This window comes from Bos indicus, chromosome 3 (genome assembly GCF_029378745.1).
Source record: "Bos indicus isolate NIAB-ARS_2022 breed Sahiwal x Tharparkar chromosome 3, NIAB-ARS_B.indTharparkar_mat_pri_1.0, whole genome shotgun sequence".
Lineage (NCBI taxonomy): Eukaryota > Metazoa > Chordata > Mammalia > Artiodactyla > Bovidae > Bos > Bos indicus.
In genome coordinates this window covers 15,008,415-15,026,255 of record NC_091762.1, presented here as the reverse complement: position 1 = coordinate 15,026,255, position 17,841 = coordinate 15,008,415, and the positions used below count along the sequence as shown (strand labels likewise).

Genomic DNA, 17,841 nt, shown 5'->3' with positions numbered 1-17,841 from the left:
GAATATTTATACATTTATTTATAAGGAAATTATGATCTAAATATTTACAACATATAGGAAACCAGAGGATACATTTATACAAAGCCAGTCTGCAAAGTATTCAAATGTGCAAAAACGACAGTTCAGTATCTCAAACTACTCCTGGTTCAGCAGACTAGCTCCTTCACTTTCACACATCAATATTTGATACAAAAAAGTTCTTTTGGCAAAACCTATAATGCCAAGAAAAAGGACAAGTTGCAATTTCAGTCACTAAGTCCACCATTTACTCCAAGCAGTCAAATCTCTCTAGTTTCAGCTGCAATCAGTTCTCAGAGAGACAGACCACTGGATGTCACTTCTGTGATGAGTGCTGACCAGCTTTTGATCAAGTAATTTTCTCAGACCCAGTTGAAGACAAGGAGCTTAGACGGGCAGTAAAAACAGCAATGGTTATCTGAGACAAGAGTGCCTGAAAGGTACCAGCTTTGACTCATCCCAATGGAAAAAAACCTTCAATATCCCAGGATTCAGCTATATCCAACAGTTCTGCATTAGTAATGCATTTGCATTTTCCAAAACAAAGAATCCAAAAAATGAAATAGAGATGAGGAAGTTTTTAGATTTAAATACTGAAAGGAAAGGATGGTCTTAAAATCATTTACCCACTAATAAATAGTAAGGCTTTGTTTGGAACCAGTTATTATCAAAATTGACCACAGTAGTAAAATACAAATAAAACTTGCTTTATGTCAGAATAGGGGCTATTCATTTGGAAAAGGCTGGACCAGGTCAAGGGTATATTGGAATGACCCTGTTGAACAAGCACATTTCACCAACTGTTAAAAAGTTTGAGACAAATTTGTGATTCTAAGTAAATTTTAACAGATGCTATGCCACTGCAGAAATAAGGATTTTTTTTTTTAAAGAATGGAAACCCTTTAAAAAAGGGAACACTCATCACTGTTTTTTTTTTCCCCCATCACTGACTTCTGCAAAAGTCCAAGATGGTTCCCCGTACAGGCCCCAGAGTCTTATTAAATCAAATGCATGCATTATTGCTAGAGAGTCACCAAGGCTCAAATCTCTGCTCCACCGTTGCCTATGGAGCCATCCAGAATGGCATCTGTTGTTTAGCTCGTGGCTGTGATGAAGGATACTGATATCCCAAACTCCAGCCCTGTGGAAAACTACTTGCATTTTTATGACCTCCATGTTCCTCCTCTTCGTCAGATGAATCTGCAGCATAAGCCACCAAGCCAAACCCCTTCTCTGTAGTCTTCATTTTCTTGACGGGATAATCTAGAAGAGAGAAAAGTAACCCCAACCCCATTCCCCACCAAGAAGGAAAAAAAAAAAAAAAAGATAATACCATAAATTCGTTAATTAAAAAAAAGATGTTAATTGTGGTTAGTTGGACACCATTTTGAGGTCACAGGGTCAATGGTCACCCAAAAACGTTGAAGATCACATGAAAAACAGCACCAGCATCAGCAAATGGGAATCCACCAGAACCATGTAAGAAAACAGAGAAAGAAAAAAGAAACACACACACAAAAAAAAAAAAAGAAAAAAAAAGAAAGGAAAGTTAGCAAGTCAGTCTCTGGAGTCTAATATTTCACCTTTAAAAAGTTAAAAGAAAAGAAGAAAAGAAAAAAATGTATTTTCTTCTGTTCATTTTTAAGACTACAAGCAAAGAACAAAAAAATAATCCCATTTACGGACCTCTCCAAATTTAGAGTTCTGAGATACTAAGAAGCAACATTTTAAAAAAGAAACTGGTTGACCATTCCCAACCAATAAGTAAGAGATATAAGGTGAGAGGTAGCTCAGCTCCCAACACGAAAATCTTTTAAGTCTGCATCAGGTTACCTCCAGGTATTCAAACAACAAAGGCAACAAAATTTTGAAATGACCTACCAATCATTACTTTTTCCTAAATGTCACTGATGCTATGTATAAAATGTAAGTCGACTGACTTTTTTCTAGACACACGTCGGTTGAAAATAAAAGGCTGTGTAACTATATGATGTCCTTATAAACAAACAAAAAAAAAAGTATTCTCATTAGCCAACAGATTATAGAGGTTGGATTAAACACCTGAATAAGTCAACCTGAATGAATATCAGATTAGAAAACTAATAGCTTAAGACCAGTCTTTGCCATTTCCTTGCTCCCCCAGCTACACCTTACTCACCATGACTCCCTGTTAAAGTCCCAGACCCATTCCTTTCGTCAGACTCTGTTTTTATTCCAGTCACTGGAAAGGCTGGTGGAGGCATCAACTGCCTGTTAAAAGTTAAAAATAATTTTTCAGACACATTCAACCTTTCCAATAGATAAGAAGTTGAATAACAATATAATCTACAAATAAAAGTTCATTTTAACCATTAATTTCAACCCTTTCTACCTGACACCATATTCTTCAAGCGATTATCAAGTTGTAAGATTAGGAAATTTCCTGGCAGTCCAGTGGCTAGGACCCAACACTTTCACTACCAGTGCCCTGGGTTCAACCCCTGCTCAGGGAACTAAGATCTCACAAGCCATGCAGTGTGGCCAAAAACAAAAGTTGTAAGATTATAACAGAATGAGTAAATAAACATAAATTAAAGTTGTAATAGGGAACTATATATAACATTATGGAATAATCTCAAAGGGGAAAGAATCTGAAAAAAAAAAAAAAAAGATATGTATGTACAAGTGAATCACTTTGTTGTACACTTAAAACTAATGCAACATTAAAAATAAACTATACTTCAAAATAAAAGAAAAAAAAAAGGTCTTTCCAATGCAAATTATCTTTGTCATGACCTGAAAGTAATTGTCCCAACTGTTCTGTTTGAATATGCCTTTGTATACTTTTAACTACTGTAAAACATAGTATATCCACTAATGGGATTTGCCAATCACAGTACATATTTCTAGGCAGTTTATAAAACGATGCATCAAGAATTAAAGTATGAAAAAAAAAAAAGAAAGTATGATATTCTTATGGAAAAAAAAAACAGAAAGAATGAACTGTTGTGATAAAAACCAGCTCCATCTTGTGAAGGCTAACATAACATAGGAGAGGAGAATCCAAGCACTGGGTGGCAGGCTGGACTCTCATTCAAGTACCTCCATCCATGATATTCTATGATTCTAAGTAGCAAAAATGGTTTGATTGTGTAATACTTCTTTTACTGTCTATCCTTAGGAAAACGGCTAAGACACAGACAAAAAAAATAAAGGCAGATACCTGAATAATCAAGTACTGAACTATTCAAGGCTGAGTGTAAGTGATTCTGCTGCTGCTGCTAAGTCGCTTCAGTCATGTCCGACTCTGTGCGACCCCATAGACGGCAGTCCACCAAGCTCCCCCGTCCCTGGGATTCTCCAGGCAAAACACTGGAGTGGGCTGCCATTTCCTTCTCCAATGCATGAAAGTGAAAAGTGAAAGTGAAGTCGCTCAGTCATGTCCGATTCTTAGCGACCCCGTGGACTGCAGCCTACCTACCAGGCTCCTCCATCCATGGGAGTTTCTAGGCAAGAGTACTGGAGTGGGGTGCCATTGCCTTCTCCATAAGTGATTCTAAGACTGTGTAAAGGATATCATCGTATTTTCCATTACCGCATCCATTACAATGAACAGGAGATTATTTGATCCAAATGATTTCATTTCAGTTTAACATCGGTGCTCGTAGCAACAATCATTATTCACATTAGTGTTGCAAAAAAAAATAGCATCTGAACATATCCATGTAATTATGTTCCAACTAACTTACCTGTCCCTCTCTCGCTCTTTGCCTGAGGAACTTGCCGGCTTCGATCCTGCACCTTCAATCTCATTCTGACTGGAGAAGCCTGTACCTAAATTAGTCATATGAATGGGTCCATGCTATGAGCAGAAAAATACAGTGGCATTAGCAAATCTACAACTGCTGTATTGACTTTAGCTCCTTAACGTAACTGTCAAGTGCCTCATCTTTCTGATCAACTGCAGTAAGCCGTACTACATAGCTCTCTGGGATTTGGAGTTAACTATACTCAGAGCACAGACTATCACTTTTCTCTGTGGGACTTGGCCAGAGATTTTGTGCTTCATTATGCTATGTCTTTATGTTTTCAATTATCTATGACTTAACTGGTTTGTATAAATCTAGTTATAAACTACAAAAATGCTCCAAAGAATGTTTGGTTCAAAGAATGCTTCAGAGAATTCTGGTAAAGTACTTCTCTGGATAAAACAAGACTGTACCAAAATTACGTATTTTAATAATCTAAAAAGACTCATCAGTGAATGAGTTTATAATCACATCCATGCACAGAATCACTGCATTTCTGGCTATCGCTTTTTCAGGGGTGTAGGAATTGGAGAATGACACCACCCTCTTGTTTAGCAGGGAGAAAAAGAACAGTGCCAAGGTTTTAAATACAAACCATATATTGGTAGAGTAACAGTTCTTCCCTACTCATTTCACTACAAGCTGTAAGAGGCTTTCAAGAGTCTGCTGTATAAAGAGGAAGTGCAGAATTCTACAGAACTTCCAGATGCTAGTCATAGGAGACTTCTCTCAGGTGGAGAGCTTTGTATTCTCTTATCACACTGACCCAAAGACAAAACCCACCCAAAAGGAATCATCTTGGTTTAACTTAATCCCTAAGGATAAATATCTTACTTAAATGGATTCCAGAATGCAGAAATCCTAGTATTGGGAGGACAGTTGACACAGATGTGAACTTATCTTTCTTTAAAGGGAGAATACAGTAAGGTAAGGTGAAAAAAGTAAGACAGGATATTTTATTTAACCTGGTATCCAAGAAGTCCAGATTCTCGTTCATCTGGTAGCTCCTCTGTGAATCGCCTCTTCTGTGCCTGGGGTTGACTTGGGAGTGGGGGCTGGGGCTGGGGTGGGGGCTGGGGTCCGGCAGGCAAGGCAGTTTTGACAGGAGCAGCAGGAATAAAAGGCCCACTCATCGGACTCTGGGACCAAAACAAACCAAGGAGGAAAGTGTGAGAATGCCCAACTAACAAATTAACTAAAGGATGTTTACAATATACTTGTGATCAATATGATACATATAAATATTTCATCTTCTGGTCCTAAGTTTCCTTCAAGTATAAATTTGGTAACAGTACCACCTAGTCTTCCTACCTTCACAGCAGCTAACATGAAATTGAAAAACTAAAATGTTTTGAACTCTCAGGAAAAACCTGCTGCACATTTTTGCCATCAGGAGCAAACATGATCATGAACAAACAACAGACACTCCAGTCACTTACTTAGTTCAGAAGTTCTCAAGCAAGAACATTCTCTTATTTAAGGCCCTTTCATCAATGTAATTAGCTCTTTCTGGATCAAAAATGCTGCTAAGGCTTGTGTGGCAAGTACAACTTCATCTATCATTTCCATGGATAAACTATGTCAAGAACAAGTATAATAGTTTTAAGAGGTTGTTCCAAAAAGGAAAAGATAGATATATTAGAGAAAACAAGCACTTCTAAAAGCAAAACTTTCATTAATAACAGCTAATATTTACTGACTGCTTACTTAATCCTTGCAACTCTGGGATATAATGATTATGCCATTTTATATACAAGGAAAACTAGAGCCTGGATAGATTAAGTTCTCTGCCAAGATCACACAGCTCAAAAATGGGGAAGCATCATGGACCCTGCCAGTCTCTCTCTAAACCCATACTCTTAACCATTCTGCTATATTGCTTCCCAATTACGAGAGAATGTGGCTCAAAGCTGCAGAACTATAGCTCTGCCTAAATGTAAGGTAAAATAATTATGATAGGGGACCACAAACAGAAATGAGTTCATAAGCCCATTCTTGGTTTCACCCTGTACAACCGCTTTCAGTGCTCACAGCCCACAGGTAAAGAGACTGGGCAATGGTTCGAGGCTGTTTTCTCTGGCATGGGTACACTATGAGAGGCCCACAGAGGAGGACCTGCCATAAATCCATTACCATGCTTTCATCATTCCTTCCCCTGCCTATAAGAAGGGTACATAATCTAAATGAGGTGGCTATTTATTCTTTTTCTAAAATTCTACTTTCCTAGCTTGAGAAATACATACCAGCATTTATAATCCTTTCATTTAGAAAGCTCACATACCTCTTGGCCTAGAACACCTGTATATGATATATTTCTTCTAAGATTAGCAAATCAGTTCCAATCATTTAGACGAGTGTGGTATGCCAGCCCTAATCCATGAGAACTTTAACACTGCAAAGCCCAGGACACGTAAACTATGATTCTGGCCTGCTATCTGTTTTTGTAAATCAAGTTATTAGAACATGGTCATGCTCATCCATTTCCTCGTGTAGCGATGGCTTTTCCGCTACAGCAAGAATGCAGTACTTATGGCAGAAACTGTATGGCCCACGAAGCCTAAAATATTTATCTTCCAGCCCTTCGTGAAAAGCTCAACAACTTGTGCTCTAAAGTAGTATTTGGTGGCAAAAGTTATAAAATTGTAAACTTTAGGATAAATATACACATGTACACACTTTTTCCAAAGTATTCAGGTAGTTCGATGGTGAGAACACAGGAAGAAACACCTCGAATTCCAGTTGCTTCTGAATAATACCACCACCTTTCCCCCCCGTCCCTGCCCCAATTTCTCCTAATTCAACGGTCTCATATTTCATATCCAGGCATCCTACCTGTCCAGTGCTAGCTGGAGGCTGCACTTGTGTTATCGGGTATTGTGTTGGCACAGGTGGAACTCCAGTGGGTAATGCTGGCAAGACTCCAGGTGCCAAAGAAACAGCTGGTGGCACTATACTTGGTACTCCGTAAGGAGGCTGAACTGGCTGCTGAGGAGGGGGAACAACAGGGTAACCAGACTGATAGCCATTGGATGGATAATATGGTGGCTGAGGAGGGACACTACTTATAGCAGAGGGTTGTGTATAGCCTGAGGGGGAAGAAAAAAAGTGTTTAATCAGCTGCAGCAGAATGAGACATTTTAGCTGAATATTAAACTTAATCTCTAGGGAAGAAAACTACTGAGGCACAAATGGCTTTCCAAATTACCCTAAGTTAAAGTGAATATTATTAGTGCCCTGGCACAGTTACTTTAACTTCAAGTATCTTACTTTATTCATTAATATCACTACCAAAATATTTTTTTACCACTTCAAGACATACACACCTGGTAAAGGTACAGCAGTATTAATCTGATTCACAAATCTAGAGTATTCAGCATGAACCTGAAAAGTGAAGGGAAGACAAATCAATATGGAACACTCTATTCACTTAGTGTATATATAAGGATATATAATTCTAGGATCAAAGCAAATTAGAAGCCAAAACATTTCTATCAATGTTTCAATCAAATTTATTAGACTTGTTTAATCTAAATTTGGGGGCCTCCCAGGTAATTCAGTGGTAAAGAATTCACCTGCCAATGCAGAAGACATGGGTTAGATTCCCTGGGTCAGAAAGATTCCCTGAAGGAAGAAATGGCAACCTACTCCAGTATTCTTGCTGGCAGAATCCCACGGACAGAGGAGTCTGGTGGGCTGCAGTCCATGGGATCACCAAGGGTCAGACACAACTGAGCACACACACACTCTTAATTCTAATAAGGCACACCAATAAATTACTAACCCAGGTTTGGGGAACAAGAGACATAGACATCAGGAGCACCCTAAGTGAAGTGAAAGTCGCTCAGTCATGTCTGACTCTTTGCAACCCCATGGACTATGGGAATTCTCCAGGCCGGGATACTGGAGTGGGTAGCCTTTCCCTTCTCCAGGGGATCTTCCCCAACCCAGGGATCGAACTGGGGTCTGCAGCATTAGGGAAGCAATTTGAGGGGAGCATCCTAAGCCCCCACCCCAACTGACCCAATTCTAGGGTAGAAAATCATTCACAGAGCCACAGAAATTAAGCAGTTAAGATATTTCTAAGTTTTCTGTTTAACTGTAGAGAAACCATTCATTCTTTTATAATAAATAAAAGAATTACCAATAAGGGTAATTCGCTCTCAAGGAGCTCATGGTTTAATGAAGGTTTATTACCTCTTCCATCCAGTTCTTCATTGTAAGGATCTTACTAAGTCCAACTTTGTTGCTACTTAGTAAGTAACAACAAAGAAAAAGATGAGGAACTGGTCAAGGAAGTTATATGAGACAAGGGTTGGTAAATCACGTTACCTTACAAAAGCAAAGGAAATAACAGCTTCATCCTGAGACGCCTGATACCAAATTCCTTAAATTACCAAATAATGCAAGACTGAACATATTCAACCCCTCGAACCTGATTTCCTTTAGGTGCTATAAAAAAACCTACAGTTTATTTTAACTTCTGGTTATTTGATTATAGAATAAACAGAATGGACAAAGAAGCCCAAAGGATACTGCAAAGGATGACTGGCTTCCAACTGTGATAACTCAACCCACCTCATCTAAAGCTAATACTAAATTTGGAATTCAGATCATAAACAACCTGACCAGGATTAATAGTGGTATTTAAATAACTGACAACACTCAGACTGTATGATACTATATAGTGGAAATGTCATACTGAAATAGCTCCTGAAGAAGAAATGCAAGTCAACAGTGACCCTGGCTAGGGGAGTCTGACATCCTTACAGAAGAGTATCAGTTGCTGGAATAATGCAGTAGTTTGAAGTGTTGTTTCAACCCCCTACCAAATTTATGTCTGCCAAAGAACACTGGAATATGACCTCATTTGGAAACAAGGTCTTTACAGATGGAGATCGTTAAGTTGCAGTCATGCTGGATTAGAGTGGACCGTAAAATCCAATCTCCTCCTTCTTATGAGAGGAGATAAGAGAGACACAGGAAAAGCCAGGTGAAGATGGAGGCAGAGTCAGGCTGACACAAGGCAAAGAATACCAAGGACTGCAGGTTAATTATTAACAAGCTAGTTGAGAGGAATGGAATGGATTCTCCCTCGGAGCCTTCAGAAGGAACCAAGCTTGCCCACACCTTGAATTTGGACTTCTGGCTTCCTGAACTATGAGAGAATAAAGGTCTGTTGTTTTAAGTCATCTGGTTTGTGGGAATTTGATATGGGAGGCCTAGGAAACTCATACAGGTAGAAAAATAGCTAAGACACAGTCCAAGATGGCAGTAGATCTTCTAAATGAGTTTCAGACAGATAAATATAACTTACTGTTTGCAAGAGATTCTCACAGAGCTTCTTGGCAGCAGCTAGGCCTTCTGGTTTGGGATGACTGTAAAGACGTAAGAACCAATAAATTTGAAAGAAAGAAAAAGACACAGAATTCTGCTTCCACTTTGTATGCTGTTTTATAAATGCAGTATAGTCAATGTAGCACAAATCTAAGTTTCTGAATATCACAAAACAGAAACACAAAAAGAGTCCTTAAGCCCTTCAAGATGTAACTAATATCATTACCGTAAATGTTATGTTCTCCTTTGAGTAATGGTATTTCTTGATATAAACAAAACCTATTTAAAGATTGCTAAAATTATTTTAAAATGTATTAATAGTGTCATAGGTTTAAATGAAAGTTATTTCAAGCTTACCGCAGCTCATTTAATGATCACAGACTCTTATAAAACCCAAAGATGTAAATACTAAAAAATCCAATCACACCTCTACTTCAGTTTTTATTAATTACAAAGCAATTACTGCTATTATTTACTTAAGTTCCTAATGCTACTACTTATTAAGCTCATATTCTCTTGCTCCTCTTGAGTCACTTCTGCCTGTACTGATCAGCTGACAAGTATCCAAATATCCTTGGCTCTATCCATCCATACCTGATGTAAATGTACATAGGTTCAAAAGCTTCTCGGCCAGATGCTGGCTCAATGCAGCCTGAGCCTTTCCCTCGTAGGAAGACTTTGGCACCTGTTTCAATCTGAATGTGCTGCAAATAGGTGCAGCCTGGACCTTCCACTTTCTCCTTGACATTAAAAGTGGGCACAGCATGTTCAAGACCCACGAATAATTTATCTTGAACATAATGCATCTGCAGAAGAACAGAATATCTCTAATTAAAACAGAATACATAAATAAATCCTAAAAATGAAAATTAGGCAAAATACTTTAATCCTCCAGATACTTTCAATCACTTCCAGAATAAAGACGCCCCACCCGCCCTGTAATTACTACCATGAACCTAAAAAATAAACCCTATCAAGTTGCTTAATTTAAACACAAACCACATATTCCACGTACATACCTACAACATTAACATCTAACTCTGTTCAGTGAAATCTACTTAAGAAGTGAAAACCCAAGATTCAATACTGAGTAAGTATATCCACTTACTGTATAAGAAATAGCAAAGACAGTCTCCTGTAAAAATGGAGTAGAATGTCGGGTCATACAGTCAACCCTGTGATATTCTATAACACACGGAGGGCTGCTCTCTCCAACCCTTTTTTTCTAGGAGGATTGTATCAGCAGAGTCTTGCTTCATCAGACTCAGCCTTCTTAGTCCTCCAGTTAAGTTTACTAATTTAAACCAAACAACTAACTTCAAAATGCACAGTATGTGTACTCTTTGATCTATCAGTCCCTTTTCTGTGTCAACCACAAACCGGCACTTGCCATGTATGCTTGCCATCTCCCTCTGCAAGGATTAAATCATGTGCTGCGGCCACTGCTGACCTTCAGTACCCTCTGAAAGGCGTTCAGGGTGGAAAACAGAAATGAGGCACTCTTGCGCTCCCAGAAAACTGGCAGGACAGGTCTTCAAATAGCTAGCTATTCTCAAGAGCTGATTCTATGAGTCTAATTTTTACATCTCCTTGTACCTAGAAAAGCACTAAAATCCTTCATGGTGATGACTATTTCTCGTGACTGGCAGAAGCTTTATGAGACCAGAAGAACTTCCTAAAAAATAAACATGCTTAATTACATGTACTCCCACTTTACCAAAATCACATATATACTGTCCTCCCCCTCTATCTCTCTGGAACAGTCTCTAAGAACGATTTGAGCCACTATCTCCCAGGCTACAGTTTTCATACTGGCCCAAATAAAACTTAACTCTCAACTCTCATGTTATGCATTTTTTTTTTTAAGTTGACATCTAGAATGTATCAGTATAAAGAGACGTGTGTTCAGATGTTCACTAACCTGAATGGTCCATTAATAGGATTATCAACAGGGTAAACTTTTAGGTTGGAACTTCAGGGTTTTATTTTTTTCTTCATACTCCCTATAGTATTTGGCATATATCATTTTTACAGAAATGATAACACTGTTAATGATCTCTCCATAAAACATACCCCTGACTGGAAGGGAGGCTTCTGGCTAACAGCTGGAGACAGTTGTGCAATGGGTGCTGGCTGGTGATAGACAGTGACTGTTGCACCATTAAAAGTTGGACTTGTCCCTGTTGCAGCTTTGACTACCCCATTGGTAATAATTTCTTTGATTCGGTTTACAGCTCCTAGGGAAAAACACAGACAGTAGAGTACTACATTAAAGAAATGAACAAACAGATAAACAACAATGATAAACACAGGCCAATCCTCAGTTACTTGTGTTTTTAATCCATTTTATGGACTACCCAAATATATTCATGAGCAGTTCATAAAGAAGAGTTAAAACAGCCACCAGGAACAAAGAGTTTGCCAACTTATTACATGTAATACTTTGCTCCTCACAAAAAGCAGTATGTGAGTCAAAACAATTACTTACTGTCCACTAATTCCCGTGTCTGGCCCTGAACATGAAGATACAATGGACGATCCCTATAAAGAGAAATATTAAAATGATGATAGCAAGCTGGTCACAACCAAAGGCGTCAAATGGGTCACCAAACCTAATCTGATATCACTCGAATGTTTCTAATTAAGTAAAGGAGACCATATACATGAAAATGCCTGTTGCTAGTTAAATTTCTAAGAACATGGTTTTATAGCTGGCAAATGAATATTTTGCTGGCTGCTTAAAGTAAATGGGGCCACACAGGGATCAAATATGCTCTATAGGCTCATGAACATTAATCTCTTGTCTTCTGGATAACCCAATGTTTGAGAACAGAATTTCTTTCTGTTGGCTGTCTATTAAGTTATGGACAAAAGGGCTCTTGGCTATCCAACCTAATGTGCCAAGAGTGGTGGCATATATATATACACACATACACGTGTATTTCTTTAAAGGTCCACACCCAACTGAGAAGCCTCTTTAGCCTCTAAACATAACACGGGGTTACTTGGTGGTTCAGTGGTTAAGAATATGCCTGCCAATACAGAGGACATGGGTTCGATCCCTGGTCTGGGAAGATGCTACACACTGCAGAGCAACGAAGCTGGTGGGCAGCAACTACTGAAGCCCACGCACGTAGAGCCCACGTTCCGCAGCATGAGAAGCCACCACAATGAGAGGCCCACGCACCACAACAAAGAGTAGCTCCTGCTTGCTGCAACTGAAGTCCAACGAAGACCCAATACAGCCAAAAATAACAAATCAAAACCAGAAACTCACTTAAATTGTGATTATAACAATAAAGTGATCAACAACCATACTAATAAAAAGCTGTCGGCAAAATATAACTGTGTTTAAAGAAAAAAATGTTTAAAACAATAACCAGCACATATGCAAGGTTAAAATACAGTCTTAGCTTGAGGTAGAGAGCAAATTTTGCCTCCTAATTATATTAAGTTTAAGCCAATATGAAAAATGTTGCACTGCCTGAATACCTGCCCTCAAAAACTGGATAATGGAACTAATGAAACTAAACTGAGATGAAACCTTTATATGGACCACTTACAACCTGTAATTATCACAGTGGTAATAAGGAATCTGATAAAAGGATTTTTCTAAAACGGAGAGTATAACAAAGTAGGAACCCACTTGTTGGGGGAAATATTTCCATAGAAAAAAACTTAGATATACAGTAAATATTAACAACTACTGTCTTCTCTCACAGTTTAGTCTAATTTATTTCCTCCAGTAAAAGCATTGTCAAGTAAAAAACCAAACAGCAAGAGGAAAGAAACAGCTGCCAATACTTCTTACATCTGTTTCGAGATGTCTCAAATTCTGCTATAAAATGAGTGTGCGCACATGCGTGTGTGTATAGCTACTAACCAAGCAAGCATGTACACATATTCCCTACAAATAACGAATATGAAGCTACTGTGAGTCCTATATCCAACTCTTCCCCAAAGTATAGGATATGCATACTTACCCTGGTCCTACTTTGGCCTTCTCCTCAGTTGTCATGAACCTCCCTCGAGTTGACACTGCAGCCCCACTAAGTCGGCTGATCTAAAAAGCAAACAATGCATTAGATGATTGGGCAATTCACTGAGTTCAATGACAGGCAGCAGGATATAGATTTCCCCCATTCATTCACTCCATCAATACGTAGGAGTGAGTTCCCTCCTAGTATCTGAAATTTTAACTGAAGCTAACTCAAGGAATTCACCCCTGTTTCTTTACTGTCATGAGTAAGTTCTTCCACAGTTAAACCTGATCCTGACTTTGCAGACCCAAAACCACTAATAAAAATCTGACTCCTGTTTGTGTTTAAAGGCCTTGTTTTTCTGACACTACATCCACCCACCACCTTCCCCACAGAGGCCCAACATCTCCATACCTCATCTTGAGTCTGTCCTCGGGTCAGCAAGTTTCTACACGTGAGAGGCACATCGTTGATCTCTACTTCAGCCACAACCAGGTCATCCTTGCTTTTATTGCTAGTTAGGCCTTTGCCAGGGGCCTGAAGCTGCAACAGGAGAAATTACATTAAAAAGTTCATATGACGAAATAATCTCTTTGCTGTTCACTTTAAAACTACACTTTCCCAAGTGCCACTAACTCCTTACCGATCCCCTCCACCTAGCAAACACACCTGGAAATATTCCTTGGTCATTCGTCATCAACAAAATAAGAAAGCAAACAAAACCTCCATAAAATGACACCACACACAGTCAATTTACTTGAAGGCCATCATTAGATATCTTTGTAACCTTGGCCCTGTGTGCATTTTTATGACCATATGATTACAGAAACGCTATGGACTAAAAGCTGCAATCTCCAAAAGGAAAATTAAAGGCCAAGTTATGATGCTTTACTGCTCAATTAGATAGCTACAGGTGTAGTAAAATATAGGGCAGAGTCCATGCACAACCTACCTGAGCCCAACTACGCGCACACCCCATCCGTGTAGTAGAAAGCTGCCTGTGTGCCAACACTAGGTCACAACACAAAAAATTCTATTCCTACAGAAACCTCAGAAATCCTTCAATTGTATCCAGTTCACATCCCATTACTCTCTTAAGGAAGAACAAAGAGAATGAATGAAAAGACAAGTAAGATTCTAAAACCTGACTGTTTTCTCTCAATTTAAACTATGGGCAAATCCACAACAATGTAAAATCAACTATACTTTAATAAAAAGTAAAACAAAAAAATGCTGTACGGCAGAAATTAGCATAACTTTGTAAATCAACTATAATTTTTTAAAGTTAATAAAATTTAAAAATTTTAAAAATAAACTACAGGGAATTCCCTGGTGGTCTAATGGTTAGGATGCCAAGCTTTCTCTGCTGAGGGTCTGGGTTTAATCCCAGGTTGGGGAATTAAGATCCCACAAGCTACGTGACATGGCCCCCTAAAATAATTAAAATAAACTACAGGCAACTCCAGATAGCTGAATTTGAGTGTTATCTCAAAAACTTTAACCTCAAGATAGCCTTCCCCAACCCTTAGTTGCCATGGACAGCACAAAGAAAGTAAAATACAGATTATTTATTTGCACATTAGGGATTTTAAAAATGTGGAAGCACACTAAACTCCACAATCTCTCTTTTCCTTTACTGACTTTCAGAATGCATTTACACACCTTATCTCACTGAATCCTTATGCCTTTAAAGGTGCGTATCAGTGCTGTCCAACAGAACTCTGTTTTCCACTTGCCAGTCCAATATGGGTGTCACCATCCACACGTCGACTAATGTGGCTAACATAACCAAGGAACTAAATCTTGAAATTTACAACCAGTAACTGGGGATTCTAGGTTTCATATGTAGGTATTCTGATTCTAAATCCAGTATTTGTGCACCATGCTGCCTTCTGCTGGGTTCAATTACCATTTTAGAGATTACTTTTTTAAAAGAAAAAAATAAGTCTAAATGAGTAACATCAATATTAATAATTTTAACATTCAAGCATCCATCTCCATCAATGTGCTTTTAGTATTTCCTTCTAGATTTTACAAAGAAACAATTGATTCACATGATCTCTTCAAACCAAAAAAATACAATGAATAACAAACTTCCAATTCACTACAAGTTTTCAACAAATCCACAGAACTCAAGCATTAAAACATCCACACAGCTTCTGGCCTACTGATAGATATTATCTATTGACAAACTGGAAGGCTGAGGAATTGTGTTTCCTTTCTCCCCCCAGCCCACCCAGCTTTATTGAAGTACCAACTGACAAAACTGTAAACATTTAAGGTGTACAATTTTACATTTTGATACAAATATATACACACACAGTGTGAAATAATTACCACCAAACACACTAATTAACATATCCATCACCACATACATTGCGTTTTTAAGCAGAACTCTTCACAGGTACCAAGGAAGGCAATTTTAATTAAACCAAAATAATTGTTTTTCACATGAAAACTACAACGGAATGGGCTGTCTTGGAACAAACTGAATTCTCCAACTCCAAACAAAAGCTAAACACCCCGAGTCTGAGGTGACACTGAAGTCAGACATCTGCGTCTACCATTTACAGGTCTAAGACAAGTTAACTTTCCATTCATGAACCTAATGTTCCCGTATCTATAAACTGGTGACAATAATCCACTGCATACTTGTCGCAAGGTTGTTTCTCCCCCTGACCGCAAAGCTTGTATTCTAGCAATATAAACAGAACTGTGCTCCTTGTTCTGTAGGAAAATTCTTGCATTCTGCAGCAAGATAAAGGCTTCAAAGTTCAGACCCATTTCAGCTGTAAGCTTCTAATTTTAACAGGGATTTTATAAAACGACCAAATAATTTCCTAATTTGTATGAAAACAGCAAAACAACTCACATATCAATTAATCATTTTAGTTGATGTTTAACTGCACTTCAGTTAGGCAGTCATTAGATATCTGAATCTACAGCTTTTTAACTGGACACGACAATTTAAACCACGCGATTTATCTGAATTTCTCTTCTGACTTCAGGGAAAACGAACATGTTATCAAAAGACATACTACACCACTGCTTTAGATAATTATGACTTCCCTGGTGGCTCAGACAGTAAACGATCTGCCTACAATGCGGGAGACCAGGGTTCAATCCCTGGGTCAGGAAGATCTCCTGGAGAAGGCAATGGCAACCCACTCCAGTATTCTTGTCATATACATAGAACTTAAGCTGAACTAAGTGAAATAAATTCAATCACACTACCTCCTAAAAACAAATCACAAGATATTATCAAATACATTTCAAATATAAGTATCTTTAATTACTGTATCTCTGTTTTCTCTTTCATTCATCCAAATTATTGGGAGATTACAAAATAACCCCCATTAATACTGCAATTAGCAGAGTCCCCTCAACTTCAAATACCTTCTCAGCAGCATTCTGAGTTGGTTTCAGCTTTCCTTTGGCCATGAGCATGGCATTGATCTTGGCCGCCACAGCAGCAGCAGCATCCAAGGCTCCAGAGGGTGCAGCTGTGGAGCCCCCCGGGCTTCCCCCACTGCTGGTAACCTCCCCCCCTGGGGTCGCCGGTGGCAAAAACAGAAGAGGGGCTGGAGCTGGTTGGTCCCATTTGCTGCGGCGCCTACGGAAGTAAAAGAAAAAATATTAGGCCCCATCAAAGCTTTCAGTTATATTTTTCTCCCCTTACGACACCTTAACACGCATTTACAATTTCGACTCTCCTATCAAAAATGGAATTACCGTCTCTCCTTAGAACTACTGCAACATTTCCCCAAATACTTCTTCCAACCTCGTTCCAGAATCTACTTCCTTTCTCCTCCGTCATCCCTATTAAGATTCCACTCTGTCCCATACGTCCTCGTTTCCGCCTCCCCCTTAGTTCGGCCTTCCCGAAGTCCCTGCTTTTCTCCTCTTTTTGATCCCCGCCAGCCTTTCCCAGGGACTCCAGGCCTGCTCACCACCCTTCGCCCCAAAGGTCCGGCCCTCCAATATGTCCACTTCCCACCTCAGGGCCCTTCCACCCATACGCTGCTTCCCATGATCCCTCTGCCTCTCCTGCTCCCCACGCTCCCTGAGATGCCCTCTCCCGCGAAGCTTTACCCGCCGGCTCCAGGATGTGTCGCGCTCCCCGCGGACATGGCGACCGGGTCTGATCAACCACCCGCCAACTACTCCACTACCACCTTCCCGTCACTTCCGCCCCCAACGCCCTTACGCAGAGCCTCTTCCGGTCGTGAGTCATAGCGGTTCCGGTGTAAACGTCTATTCCTATTGGACTCTGATTTCAAGGCATCTGGAGTTGTGGGAGCCTCTAGGGTTTGACCTTCCTGCTTGCGCCTTGCCCTTCAAAAAGATGGCTGTTAAACCTCATATTAAGGAAGAATTGGGGCAAGGAGAATTCATCTTTGCTGTGGGCAAGTTGGTAGCCTAGAAGACAATACGCATGAGTCAGGGAATTAAACAGGTTTTACCCCAAATTCACTAACATTCCTGTGGAGTCCCAGCCTGTGGCTTGGAAGTGTGCTTTCCCACGACTTTTACGAACTTCACGTTTCAGTTACATGTTTAGGAAAATGGAAACGATTCCTCCTCTCAAAGGTTATTCGAAGAATTTTTTTTTTCTTCTTTTCTGTGCGCCTAGCCCCATTTTAAGAGCGAGGCATATAAATTATGACAAACCAGCCGCGGGTCCTCCCTTTCTGTTAGTTATAATGTGGCGGGGTAGGCAC

The 17,841-nt window shown here is 39.4% G+C and overlaps 1 protein-coding gene and 2 non-coding genes across 5 annotated transcripts; all 3 read right to left on the bottom strand.

Annotated features, from left to right (window-relative positions):
- Window positions 1–17,339, bottom strand: KHDC4 (KH domain containing 4, pre-mRNA splicing factor). Of its 3 annotated transcripts, none has more exons than XM_019953494.2 (14): window positions 17,213–17,339; window positions 16,517–16,733; window positions 13,535–13,663; window positions 13,124–13,203; window positions 11,629–11,681; window positions 11,214–11,377; window positions 9,735–9,946; window positions 9,121–9,181; window positions 7,130–7,187; window positions 6,639–6,892; window positions 4,772–4,945; window positions 3,747–3,859; window positions 2,177–2,268; window positions 1–1,281 (listed from the first exon to the last, which is right to left on the bottom strand). In XM_019953494.2, exons 1-14 carry the CDS (start codon window positions 17,248–17,250, stop codon window positions 1,082–1,084), a joined length of 1,845 nt encoding a protein of 614 aa, XP_019809053.2. In that variant the 5' UTR covers window positions 17,251–17,339; the 3' UTR covers window positions 1–1,081. The 3 variants fall into 3 exon arrangements, 2 of the variants coding, with proteins under 2 accessions (XP_019809053.2, XP_070635615.1); XR_002180042.2 differs by having other exon boundaries at window positions 1,164–1,281; window positions 3,747–3,831; XM_070779514.1 differs by lacking the exon at window positions 1–1,281 and having other exon boundaries at window positions 1,910–2,268; window positions 3,747–3,831.
- On the bottom strand, window positions 5,811–5,944 carry LOC139182387 (small nucleolar RNA SNORA42/SNORA80 family). Its single transcript, XR_011566052.1, has one exon. It is a non-coding gene; the product is annotated as a small nucleolar RNA SNORA42/SNORA80 family (small nucleolar RNA).
- Window positions 10,292–10,426, bottom strand: LOC139182390 (small Cajal body-specific RNA 4). Its single transcript, XR_011566055.1, has one exon. It is a non-coding gene; the product is annotated as a small Cajal body-specific RNA 4 (non-coding RNA).
- Window positions 17,340–17,841: the final 502 nt, after the last annotated feature.